The following is a 13215-nucleotide window of genomic DNA, read 5'->3' on the forward strand; positions in this document are numbered from 1 at the left end:
TTCTTGTGCGCACGAATGTCCAACAAACTACTTACTTTTTTGTTTTTAATTTTAAGTTTCATTTAACTTACATGTAAATACAAGAAAGATACACTAGTTTTATCACGTATTGTTCTTGATGAAACGTGAACAGAAAAGGAACATTTTCTTTAAAAGAACAAATTCCATACTGCAGCTGCAGTAACTGTTGTTACAGTAATGGAAAATACAAAAAAATAGATGTGCGGTTTACTAATGTTCATCTTCGTGCATGGTTGACCCTGCATTATCTCTGCTCAATCAAAACTGTAGTGTATACAAAACTACCCATGTAATAAGACATTTATATTGTTCACAAGCCTTACTTGTGCATATCATTGAGCATTTAAAAATCATCCTTCACTTACTGTGGCACTTTCTCCTCTTCCTTATCATCCAGATTAAGTAGATATGTCAATAGCTAATAGAGCCATGACTACATTTTACAGGAATTCAATCATTTTAAGAGGAAATATGTTATTAAAAAACACGCATAATGATAACTGAACATAAACCTGTCTGGTACTGGAAATCTTTGAGAAACAGAAAGATGTTTCACTGCTCATCCAAGCAGCTTCATCAGTTCTAACTGTTTGGTGGGAAAACATGGTTTATATGTGGTGAAGTATACAAAAAACAACACAACATCATTTGAAAACTAATGTAATGATTGGTTATCGGTACACATTTGAGCCTTGTTTTCTGTTAACAAAAACAGCTTCAGTGCAGTACCTTTGAATTTAACTAAATTTACATAATTGGTAAAAATAAGTCTTATAAACTAAAATAGGTCAACATTAAAATATAGTTAAAAAATGTCAATCTTCCCAAAAAGGCACAGAGGGTGTGCATTAGAAATCACATCCCTCTTAGAGAACATTTGCATAAGAGAATAAATACATCTGCTGCTAATCAATATCAAACTGTGCCACAGAGGGAGCACAGTCATCATACAAATAGAGCATCATGAATTAGTGGAAAACACAGAGCATATAAATACGTCTCCATACAATTAAGACTAAATCAAGGATAAAAGCTATTAAGTACCAGTAATCAAAATATTAATTGGATTTCAAGCATATACAGTATTTATAATATTTGCCAAAATTATATTCAACAATCAGCCTTAAAACAATCTATCCTACATACTGAGCAAAATGTGCAATTAATAGCATTTAGGAGAGCAGGTCTGCACTCACATTATACACACTCCACTAACACCTGAACTAGTTATTGCCAAAGGTTTAAGAATACACCCTACATTATTGGTAACTGGTCACTCCAGCATCACATGACGGATGCTCCTTTACATAAGTAGGACAGCCATGAGGTTTGTCCAGTGGTTTTATATACAGAAAAACAAAGGGTTCAATGATAAATGCTGAGTTGCCATTTAAGACATTAAAATATTACAGTGATTAATTTTTAGCTGTTTTGAGGGACTGATCCCCCAGATGTCTCCAACCAGTCCCTAGTTCAGCTAATAGAGAACAGAGAGTGAACATTGGAGCATCTGTGCATAGGAATCTTGCTAAATTCCTACCTAAGTGTACAGTAACTCCAAGTCTTCTAGACAATTATGATGAACTATATATATATATATATATATTTGTATATATATATATATATATATATATATATATATATATATATATATATATACACACATACATATATACAAATATATATATATATACATATATATTATATATATATATACATATATATATATATATACACATTATATATATATATACATATATATATATGCTTTAAGAAATCAAAGACATTATCCAGATCAATGCTTTCTTTGAACTGTTGCTGTCATTAGATCAGCAGCTAAGGCTAACGACACCTGATTCACTGTGTTCTAAACTAAGGACTGGTTTGAGTCAAAGTATCTAGATGTCCCTTTATTAATATTTTCCCATTCAGTTACTGGTTAGAGTCTCTCCTCTGTGCCTTACCAGAAGGCCTCTAGAGAAGCTACTAATATAAACCTCTTCAAAAGAGAAGAGACAATGTCTACCACAGAAGTCCTCACAGGTGCACTTCCCCTCAGTATCACCTACATATTCCAAATATAGGCCCTTATGGCTGATTGAAAAATAGAGTAAATCTATAGTTAGACCCTGAAACTACACCATTTACTACTTATAGCACACCCCCCAAAACAACCATAAAATTATGGGCACTTGTGTAAAGCAAACAGCAGTAGGTTTGTGCAAAAAAAAAAAAAAAAAGTTACATTCAACCAGGCCAACTCCTGTTTTAACCACATAGTAAAATACTTGTTAGCAGTGTTATTTTCTGTTCCTCTTTCTAAACTATAATCAAAAAAGTAAATTATTTCTGTATATCTTTAAATGAATTTCCTAGAAGACTTTAATATCAGTGTTCAGTGAAATGCATCATTGCTGCTGCAATAAAAATGGGCATTTTCTTATTTTTAATACCATTATTCCAATTTAGTAGAAAACCCTTGCTGGCCAATGAGAATTAAGAGAAATGACAACTTAACTGATAACACTGCCACACAACAGTTTAATTATTGCTTTGAAACACGCAGTGCGTTGCAGATAAATCTTAGAAAGGTGCTCCCAACTTCAACTCGATTTTAAAATCTTAAAAAAAAAGCACTTTCTGTGTGGGATACACAGTAAGCTCAGCAAAAACCAGTTAGCTTAACTAAAGCCTGAGAAAGAAACAAAAATAAAATACATCATAAAAAAATATTGATCTTCACAGTCAGGAGACCTCACAGTAAGAACTCACTGGCCAATAAGTGTGCTTTAAAGAATATGAATAACTCAACTGTAAAGAACATAGATGATGATGTATTCATACACATGATGCCTCAGATTAGAAATTACCCTAGATTTGCATGCAGCATCAATGGTGCAAATTCTAGCTTATAAATATTTTAATCTAAAGTCCAAAATGGCATTTTTCTGTTTGTTTTCTTCCTTGTATTAAAGAGGTAATAGAAAATAAGTTGATTAGTTGTTACAAAAACCTGCACTCGGCTCAGAAAAAGCGAGCCCTAAAGCGCTGTATATTCAGACACTGTCAGCTAAAGTCTCAGTTGAGAGCCAGATTCTTGCTCCATTCAGAAATTTGCTAATGGGAGTCCCATAGACACTGCGGCGGCACAGGTTTCCCACTGGAGTGAAAGGAAAAGTGGAGGTAAAGAAATCTGGTGGTGTGGTGGGGTCATCTAGAGAATTGGCCCTAAAATACATCCTCCTTTGGTCTGAAGGAGGCCCACTTGGGCTTGGGAGTGGTGTGTTGCCTGGACTAGGCCCCTTATACTGCCTGAGCTGGTTCTGCAGTATCTCAATTTCATCAACCAGTTTAGAGAGCTTATGGAAGGTGGTGATGGGGCCTCCTCTGGGAATGCAGGCCTCAGGAACCCAACGAAGAAAGAAGAGTTTCCAGAGAGCCATGTGTGAGGGCATGAGCAGGGGAATCAGGACACCCTGCTGGTCTGTAGGTCGAGAGAACCAGTCTCTGAAGAAGCGCTCGGATGGGCTTTCATCTTTGACGGGTGAGAAATCAGGCTTCAGCTCTGACACCAGAGAGCCCCGCCGGGGCAGCACATCCTCCCCACCCCTCGTTCCATTACGCACAGATGCAGGTGTTCCTCGCAATGTAGAGCTGTAAGTTTTCTGCTGGAGGGGAGCACACAGGATTCAATTATTTTAACTTGATACATTAAAGCCTCTATGTAGCAGGTAGTAGCACACTCTTTCCAAGTTCGCAGCTTAGGTCTTCATAGTGAGTGACTAAACCGATTTTAAAATGACTGTAAACAAACTAACAAGTTGGTAATAAATTATTTTAAGATATTAGTAGTAAAAAAACAAAAGCATACACAGAGGTGGTGTAAAGGTCAGTGTTGTACAAACCTTGGTGCGTCTGAAGGTTTTCACTTCCCCATTCTGAACACAAGCAGCTCCTTTGCCCACATACATGGGGTTATTGAAGAGGGTTTGATCTTTGATGGAGAACTGCTGCGACCACTCCCACACAGGAGGGAAATACACAGCCGGGTTCTCTCCTTGAGGGATGGCCTTATTCTTGGCAAAGTCCTGTGGACAATACATCATTAATGTCACTGTACACATGAAGCCAATACATTATGCAGCAAAAAATGAACTGCCATAGTCTGCTTTTTACAAATTTAGAAACTTAATGCTATTCTATCTGTGCTCTCTCTTGCTGGCAGATATAAAACAGCATTGGTCAGCGATTCTATGTTAAAATGTCCCTGTTTAAGGCCAAATATACAACCAATATCCATTCCTCACCATCAAATGCTGAGCTCGCTGTTTAGGAGAACTGAAAAGGAAAGTACTGAACAGAGGGATCCACATGCTATCACTGAGTACTGTCAGATAGGTCTCTGTGAACTCAAATGCTGCTGGGTACTGGTTCATCATCTGCCACACACAGTCCAGGAACAGCATGAACAGTGGGGACTGGACAAGACAACAGAAAGAAACAGAAAAAAACACATGAATTATATGATATATGATCTCAGCTCTTCTTCCTTATAGTTAGATTTATTCGAGTTAGACACATACTTCTTCTTTGTCGTTCTTCTTCAAGTGGTTGCATCTATCCAGGAAGCGATGGCCTGCCATCACCCACTCCTTCTGCACCAAGCTTTGGAAGCCTAAGATGCTGCGATAGTGAGGGTCCAACATGAGCTGCACCAGTGAGGATACTACACAGTTTAAGTCTCTGTCTTCTTCCTCTGTACAAAAGAACAAACAGAAAAGTGTTTTCCAGAGTTGACAACTAATATTTAGAATCTCTGTAAGTGAACTTTACTTTTAATGTCTGGTATGATATTATGTACAATAGATGAAATAAAAAAATCTCGCTGTTGACCGTTAAAGATGTGTGACCAAAGAGAGTTCACCTTGGATTATGACTGAAGAAGTCTTTCCATCCAGATGGTACACGATCTCAGCTGAGAGCTTCAAAAAGGCCCTTGGATCACAGAAACAACACACGTTAAGTGACTTTGAATATTCATAACGTCATGTGGACATAAAACGTAACATTACTGAATTCTCTGTATCTTTACAATACAAAATGTCTTGCTAGGTAACGTGTAATAAGATGGAACTATGATGGTGACATGATTAAAGTGTAGGCTTGCCAAACATTTCAAGGTCTGCCCATTACCACCATGTGGTCATCGTGTTTACATACCTGACATACTCCAGCCATCTTGAGTTTTCAATGGATGACAGCCACCTCTCCTCAGACTCTTCAAAGGGATCTGCACAGTTACAGTGGTTAAATGCTCGTACAGTTACAGAATTTACAGAACATTCACACAGTAATGTGCAATGAGGTGCAGAGAGGTTAAGGGTTTCTGTTAAAAGTTTCAGACTAGCTTACCTAGAACACAAATCTGACGGACTTTAACAAAAGCGCTCTGGATGTCCTGGATATTAGGCAGACTTTTGTCCAGATCTGACCTGAAGACTTCACTGCGCTGTGGGTGGCTTTTTGTGATGGCACTGAAGATCCTACAACAAATTCATAGGTTATGATTTCTTTTTAACTCTGACACACTTCATCACTTTTATATTGAACTGCTGCAGCTGAACATTTGCCAGCTGTCTTTGAACCCTGAATGTAAAGGAGACGGTACAAACAACACATTTAATTACCGCTGCTCAATCTTCCTCTGCTGTAATGGATCAATTATGCTGGCCATGCGGACAAGAGCACTCCCATTGGGGTGATTCCAACACCACAGCTACAAAGAATGATACACATAATTAGAGACGGATGTAAAAGGATGTTTAGGTCAATTAAATTAATCCTATTTGAAACCAGATAATAGCTTTTAGTTTGCCAATAAAACAAGTTATAAGTTGTTATAGTCCCGTTATAGATGATAAAGAAAGAGCACACATTAATGGAGATACTCACAGGGATGCGTTTATCACTGTAGAATATTGAGTACTGCTTTAGATCTTGATCTGCTAGAGAAACCGGAACCACAATGTACTCTGGAAGACTAAAATTAAAAAGAGTGTTGTCACAAAGAATCAAATACAAGACAGCATTAAAAACACACAAGTTTTTACAAATCACATCTAAAATGTTTTTTATGTTTCCACAACATATAGTCTGTCACTGACACCTACAGCAGAGAGGCTGTACTATTTACGGTACACATTGTATCAATTGACCATGTCCATCCTAATATGCCAATGATCCACAATGCTGGATTAATGGCACTATAAGTCTGTCCCAAGCACATATTTAAGCCGAGTACTTTTTGCACTGAGGTGTTATTTGATTTGTTAAATCACACAGCATGAATCAGAATACTGTAAATATTGTTTCAGCCTATGCAGTGGGTACAGTGTGGAGCAAGCTTTTGAGTCTATTGACAAGTTACAATCCTCTCATTGAAAACCACTGTGATGTCAGCACTGCACTCAGATGAATAGCATGTATTGTCCAAAACATGCGTGATTCTTTTTTCCCCTTGACAAGCACGTCATTACAATGAACACAAAGTAAATAAAGTGCCACGTCAAAAATACTTCAGTGTTTATAAGCTATAGGCTGAGGACAACTGCAGGAGGTACAGTAATTCAACCTTGGTGAAATGGCATAGCCCTCATTGATGGAGCACACCCTCCACTCAGATGCACCCGTTCTCTTGATCTCCCGATCCCAGTCAGATGGACGATCAAAGATCGGGGTCTGTAAGCCGCCTCTTGGGGTGGAGCCATTGAACCAGTCACCTGGAAATATGGACAGTGTTTGTCACTTTTGGAAAACACACTCCTGAACTTTAAATGACAGATTAGATAGTCGTAAGAGTACCTTTTGATTCATGGTATCGCCGTCCTTGATACTCAAATCCAAACAGCAGCTGAAGATCAGCTGGATGGCAATAGTGGGCAATAGCAAGGCAAACCTAAATTAAACGGAGGAAAGGTGCTTTTACAATTGAATAGTGGAACCACAACTTGAGTTCAGTTTGACTGCTGAGTGCTGATGTCAGGGACACATTCTCTAATCATTACAACACAAACAAAACCTGGGAAAGCAAATTCCTGACAGACAGCGTACTGCTGCAGCCTTCCAGGCCTGAATCTCTCGGTGGTTCTACTCAAGTCACACAAAGCAGTCCATTCAGCAGTGAAGCTGTGAATAACACAAGAGGACACAGAAAAAAAGTGTGTATGTGTGTGTGTGTGTAGAAAGGCTGCTCCCAGGTCTATAATTTCCTATGGCAAAATAAGCTATTATAGGCTGGCATAATTCCATATGTCACAGAGAAAGAAAAAAAACTCTTAGGGTTCACACTCTAATTACATACATAGTGTCCATAAATAAGCTCATGTGGTCACATTCTATTTTTTGTCATCTATATAATTCACCTTTCATATGTTACTCTATGTTATATACAGCTAAGAACTGCAATTTTGATGATTATATGCACAATAGTGACTTGTCCCCAGTCCATACAGTGCCATACTACAGTATTAGCCACATGTGGTGTATGTCTTGTTCCAAAATTTACACAAACGTAAATGACATCAGACATGTAACTGTGTCCACACAAATTTAACCTTTGCCTGTAATTAAAGGTGGTTAGGTAAAACCTAAAAACCCGGCATACTGACACCAAGGTGGTAACTTCCGTTTTATATTTTGTTTATATATATATATATACAATCAAAGATCAAATTATGTTTCCTAAGTTCTAAGCATCTTGTTGTTTGAAAAGTTGGCCACTTCAGTTGTATGATGTAAATATCCTTGTCCTTGAGGAAGTGGTCCCAGCAATGCAACTGGGTGTGCAGTGAGTTCAAGAGTTGAGGAAAAAGTTTTAGTCAGCAGTGACTAGGCAGGGGGAAGGGGAATGATTAATTCGGAGGAATCAGCTTTTGGGAGGTCTGACATATTAAAAAATATCTAAAGGTCAAGACTGAAGGACAGGTTCATAATATCCTTTAATGAATACTATCCATTCACTTACTACTTCTTCCTTTCTCTAGAGAGAAAATTGACCACTATTGTAAATAGCCAACCTTAGCTAAAAGCACCCTTGTGAAGTCACTCACCTTTTTGGCACTCTCAGGGCCAGCTTCATCAAAACAGAACCTTATGACGCGCAAGTCTTTGCAATACAGGATGAGCTCAGTAGGGTTGAATTTCAGCTTCTGGTTTGAACCCAAAACTTTCTTCTTCCCCTTTGTATCATTCACTGAGAGGAACAAACACACACAAATCAAATATCCAACAAAAACTGCTGCAGTAATGTCATTATCTTCTGTACATGTATGCTGTTAACTAGTCTCTTAATGCTAGAATGCTGACATTTTCATTTTATTGTTAACCGGACATAATTTGTTATTTATTTCTTGATGCATGCACTATTTTTGCAACACTTGTCTTTAGCAGGCCAGATCAAACTGGTTTAGTGCATGCTGGGTAGAACAAAACCTCATGCTTTTACTCTGTAACACAACTAACCTTGCTCCGGGCAGTTGCCCTTGCAGTGTCAGCAATCGACAGCAATGAGATATATAAACAATGCTAATCCTAAACCAGACTGCACTGCAACTAAACACTGCTGTGACATCACGTGTTATCAGATTGCTGACCATGTAAAACAACACCATTCACCCTAGCTGTCAAAGATTAATAAGGAGCAGACTGTGCCCATCCAACATGAATTCTGATCACTCTTGCAAAATCACTTGGTTGGGCGTAAGACTTAAAAATTGTTTGGGGCCTTCTGGCATCTTGGGTCCTGGTAACAAGACCTCCACATGTGGAAGTCTGTATGTGTGCCATGGCAAAAAGAAACCAGCAAACAATGATAGAGTACCTGTTACTACTTGCTCTAGACAGGTGAGAGGGATGTCATGTTCTCCAAGCAGGAGGTGGGATAATTGGGATTTCTGCAGCACAGACAAAAACATGGACACAATAAATTAAAGTCTGTTTGACATCTTGTGGAGATTGCATTACTCTCATAGCTCACAGAAAACTTTTTTAAAATGGTTTCATAGATTGCATTAAGTTTCACAAACTGAGCAATGATCAAGCTCTGCTCTGTTATCATGTCAACAATCTGCTACATGGGTGGAAATGACGTCACTTCTCTCGCTTCTTGCTTGTCGTCACTGACAATGTGGCGCAGGAAAGTAGTTTTCCTTCCTCTTTGCCAGATGCATCAAGCATGCTAACAAGACTGTGAAATACATGTTCCATTCAAGTAGTATGCTGATTAAAATTATTTTTTTTCACTTTTTAAAATGTGAAGGAGAATGTTTTTTTTACATATAGTGGACAGCATTAAAGCAACATTATACTCTTTGTTACAAAAGAAACCCATCAAATACCTGCTTAGGAGGGGCATCTTGAGGAATGAAGGAGACCTTAAAGTTGGTGCATATCAACTTCCCCCAAAGATCATCCTGGTTGCTTTCAGTGCTGATGCATTTCCTCACAAAGTTCACCTCATTCACTACTATCTCCCCTGAAGAAAAAGAATGTGTAAAACATATAGCCACTACAGTTACATATGATACATATAGAAAATAAATGACACAGTAAAAACTTCAGTACCATCTTTACAACTGTACAGGTGTCAAAGTCCTCACACATCTGACATCTACATTCAAACCAGCTTTATTCAAAAACAAGTTTAACTCGTCTAACTTGTGTTTTGTTTCTTTCACTAAAATTCCTACATCCTTTTACCTGCTGGTAAAGTAAATAATAAAAACACTACACAGGCATCATAAACAGAATTGATAAGCTTACTATGCTTATGATTGTTAACAACCAAGTAGGAAGTTGCAATGACTTATCTACATATCTCTTTACATGTGCTGCAAAACCAAACGCTAACCCGTTAAAAAAAAAAAAAACTGAATCTAAAAGCCAAAAGGCCCCACACACCGTCAAGATGTCTGTAAATAGAAGGATGGCAACCACCTTCATTTGTGCCACATGCAAGTCACATTATAGTGTTTATTCCAGCTTTAGCCTAACGAGGCAGCTTTTTATATACTTTACTATCTTTTATGAGCAACATGACCTATGCCCCTTCACATGATCACAAACCGATTAAGGCGTAGACAAGAATCCGGCTATAAAAAGTTGCCCCACAAATTTTTAAAAGGGGAAAAGTGGGGCAGCGGGGTGGAGTCCTGCAGACACAACATTCACTTCAAAGCTCAGCCACAGAGGAGCTAGCTGAGACTGTGCAGTTTAAAAGAACCTGGTCATGAAATGACAGAAACCAAAATAGTAATGTGAACTGAAACAGTGCTGTTTGACTAAATTACAAGAACAGCATGTTTGCAAGTAAGTTATGAGCAAAACTGAAATGGGAATGTCAAGCCACTCCCATGAGGTTCACAATAGTACTGCTCACATAAACCATTAAAGTCACTGAAATGAAGGCCTTCCTGTTGTTTCAGTAAGGAACTACCTATACTTGTCCTTCTAATAAAACATGCAACAGCTGGCACAAGTTACAGGGATTTGATTTCGCCTTTGAATCAAAATGAACTGAGATGTTATGAAGCTCTTTCCTAAGAAGGTGTGATCAGAAAACAACCAAGGAAAATGCTGCCTGTAAAAGCACCCGCCACATTTTGGTGATGACAGATTTAGAAAATTAAAGCAATGAGTCTGCTGAAGTTCTGCTATATTAAAAGAGGAACTAAATTCTGTTTTGCGGTTGTATGCTCAACCAGTCAACTTTCCATTTATGTTTGGCCTTTCATCTGGTTATTGTCCCAGCTTAGATCCAACACACAACCCATGTTATAACTGATACATACAATATATTTTGCAAAATGGGGAATAAACACTTACCTAGCAGTAAGTTAGGTTCCAACTTTTTAATAGGTGGGTCAATAGTTTTTCGATCAGTCTAAAAGAAACAAAAAATATTTATTTATACAATAGGTTGTCACGTGGTTAATGAATTATGGCAACGTCACTCAAACGTGTCCATGAGTTGTAACTCAGGAAAAACACAAATACAGTAACATAAATACCAGTTAAACAAAGAACAGACATAGAAAAGGGCCTTAATATTCCCAACACACCTTGGATTCAACCATGGCTGCTCTATTGGCATGTAGGCAATCCTATTATACTTGAAATCTAAAAATCTAAAAATACAAACTTCCCCATACAAACACTGGTTTTATTTAGGTTCCACTACCATTCAGCATGAAAGCAAATCTTTTCACTCAGTGTCTGGGGAAGTGCAAACAACTGTAGGCAACATAAGGCAAACAGAAGGCCATGCAATCAGTAAAGATGCTACATTTCCTATAGTGACAGTATGGTGACAAATTCATCAATTTGACTAATAATTAAATACTGTAAAGGTTCATTTGTGTACAAATGTACAAACGCAGAAAAATGTCATTAAATTTAGCCACCTAATTTTCACCTGACATTATCTTTGAAGCTTCAAACAGAGAAGTGCAGCTATCTAAGCAGAAAGAAATCTAAAATCAAGAAAAATGTAACTGCTTCCTGGCCATCCACTGTAGAAAGCATGCTATGCCCATTTATCTGATGCAAATACATACCTGTACTGGAGGAAGATAGCATTTAAAGGTTGGTTTCATGGGTTTGCCAGAAAACATTGTTTATGTCCGTCCTTTGGGTGGTCGCTGAACGGGCGCCTGGCGATGCTGCTGCCAGTGGGGAAAAACACTCCAAAAGGAAGCCTTAAATAAAGTTTAGGTCAGTCCTTAGCTGAGTAAATCCAGACCGTCCGTGTGTAAAATATTCATCGACCGAGTCTGACCGAGCGACGGCAGTCCTCCATTTCGATAAGCAGTCAAGTAGCAGATTACGCTAGCTGGTTGAAAAAGTTGACAGAAGTTAACGTCGGCGTTAGCTTGTATAGCTAGCTAGCATAAAGTACTACATGAAGTTCATGAATGTCGTTCCAACGCAGAAATAAAACTACAAAGAAATTTAGACGCGTCAACTGCGTGTCTACATTTTCTTTACACCTGTTACTGTATTAGTTACCCTCAATGACTTCCTCAAAGTCTCACTAATTCAGCCAAACGCAGTACCTGACGCTGTAGAGGACTTAACGGCCATGTTTATAAAGAGCCGAGGTCCCGCCCTACTTCCGGGCTCCACGGTTCAACTGTACCGAGACTTTCTTTCAGAGAACTTTATGGAAATCACAAACAGGACACAGAAGTATTCTGCCCAGATTCTCGGCTAAATGGACATTCACTTCTATACATGTTAATAAACACTGATACATTCCGTTTGTAATTAGCGTTCACCACCCATGGACTACAACTCCCATGAGAGAGTGACAGCTGACTTTTGAAATGCACATATAAAAATGGCTCTATAGCGCCCCCAACGCGTAGCCCCTCTGGCCGGTTTGACACAGGATTATGAAAATTGGCACACATATGTATCGCCTCAAGACGCACAAAAAAGTCTCTTGGACCCCCCCTCCAAACCCAACAGGAAGTCCGCCATTTGAAGGTTTGTGGCCATTTTTGGCGAGGTGTGACCCTGCTGCCAAACTTTTCACGCCTCGCATACGTCATCGGATTGAGCTGAAATTCGCCTGTGTCCACTCAGGACACCATAGGGAAATAGACGCATTCCAAAACCTCTTACAAAAGTCTGACGGGGTGGCCGGGGCCGTGGCCCGCAAAGTTGGACCATTTCTGAGCGACACAGAAAGTCTCTAGAACGTCTTGTTTTCCTGTCGCGAGCGTACGAATGTCACTGTAAAGATCAAGTCTGCACCCTACACACATCTAATTACAACAAATTGAGAGCTTGACAGAAGCGCACACCTACTGGCTACACAAAAATGTTGTGTTTCATTCATAGGTTTTTTCTAGCCTGCCCCTGTGGACCTGGTTTGAGTATGGTCATCGAAAATTGGCGAACACATGTTTATCCACCCCAAGACGCACAAAAAAAGTTCTTGGACCCCCCCCTCCAAACCCAAACAGGAAGTCCGCCATTTTGAAATTTCTGTTGAATGTTTGGCGATTTGTGACCCTGCTACAAAACTTTTCACGCCTCGCATACTTCATCCAATCAAGCTGAAAATCACTGTGTCCACTCAGGACACCATAGGGAATAGACGCATTCCAAAACTCTTACAAAAGTCTGAAGGTG

General features: G+C 38.9%; 1 protein-coding gene across 2 annotated transcripts; it reads right to left on the reverse strand.

Annotated features, from left to right (window-relative positions):
• Nucleotides 1–665: 665 nt before the first annotated feature.
• Nucleotides 666–12167, reverse strand: mtmr10 (myotubularin related protein 10). 2 transcript variants are annotated; one of them, XM_028402079.1, is made up of 16 exons: nucleotides 11634–12167; nucleotides 10903–10960; nucleotides 9417–9553; nucleotides 8900–8972; nucleotides 8130–8272; nucleotides 6883–6976; nucleotides 6653–6800; nucleotides 5974–6061; nucleotides 5709–5797; nucleotides 5434–5564; nucleotides 5242–5311; nucleotides 4946–5016; nucleotides 4605–4777; nucleotides 4329–4499; nucleotides 3927–4109; nucleotides 666–3689 (listed from the first exon to the last, which is right to left on the reverse strand). In XM_028402079.1, the coding sequence occupies exons 1-16, from the start codon at nucleotides 11688–11690 to the stop codon at nucleotides 3078–3080; spliced, it is 2298 nt and encodes a 765-aa protein (XP_028257880.1). In that variant the 5' UTR covers nucleotides 11691–12167; the 3' UTR covers nucleotides 666–3077. The 2 variants fall into 2 exon arrangements, with proteins under 2 accessions (XP_028257880.1, XP_028257881.1); XM_028402080.1 differs by having other exon boundaries at nucleotides 3078–3686.
• Nucleotides 12168–13215: the final 1048 nt, after the last annotated feature.

Source organism: Parambassis ranga, chromosome 3 (assembly GCF_900634625.1).
Source record: "Parambassis ranga chromosome 3, fParRan2.1, whole genome shotgun sequence".
Lineage (NCBI taxonomy): Eukaryota > Metazoa > Chordata > Actinopteri > Ambassidae > Parambassis > Parambassis ranga.

What these genes read in the sequence shown, in the direction of transcription:
- mtmr10 (XM_028402079.1), bottom strand. Translation starts at nt 11,690, where the DNA reads ATGTTTTCTGGCAAACCCATGAAACCAACCTTTAAATGCTATCTTCCT. An exon ending in GGAACCTAACTTACTGCTAG is followed by an intron (nt 9,554 to 10,902) that starts GTAAGTGTTTAT and finishes CTTTTTCTTCAG; the next exon opens with GGGAGATAGTAGTGAATGAG. An exon ending in TCTAGAGCAAGTAGTAACAG is followed by an intron (nt 8,273 to 8,899) that starts GTACTCTATCAT and finishes TGTTCCTCTCAG; the next exon opens with TGAATGATACAAAGGGGAAG.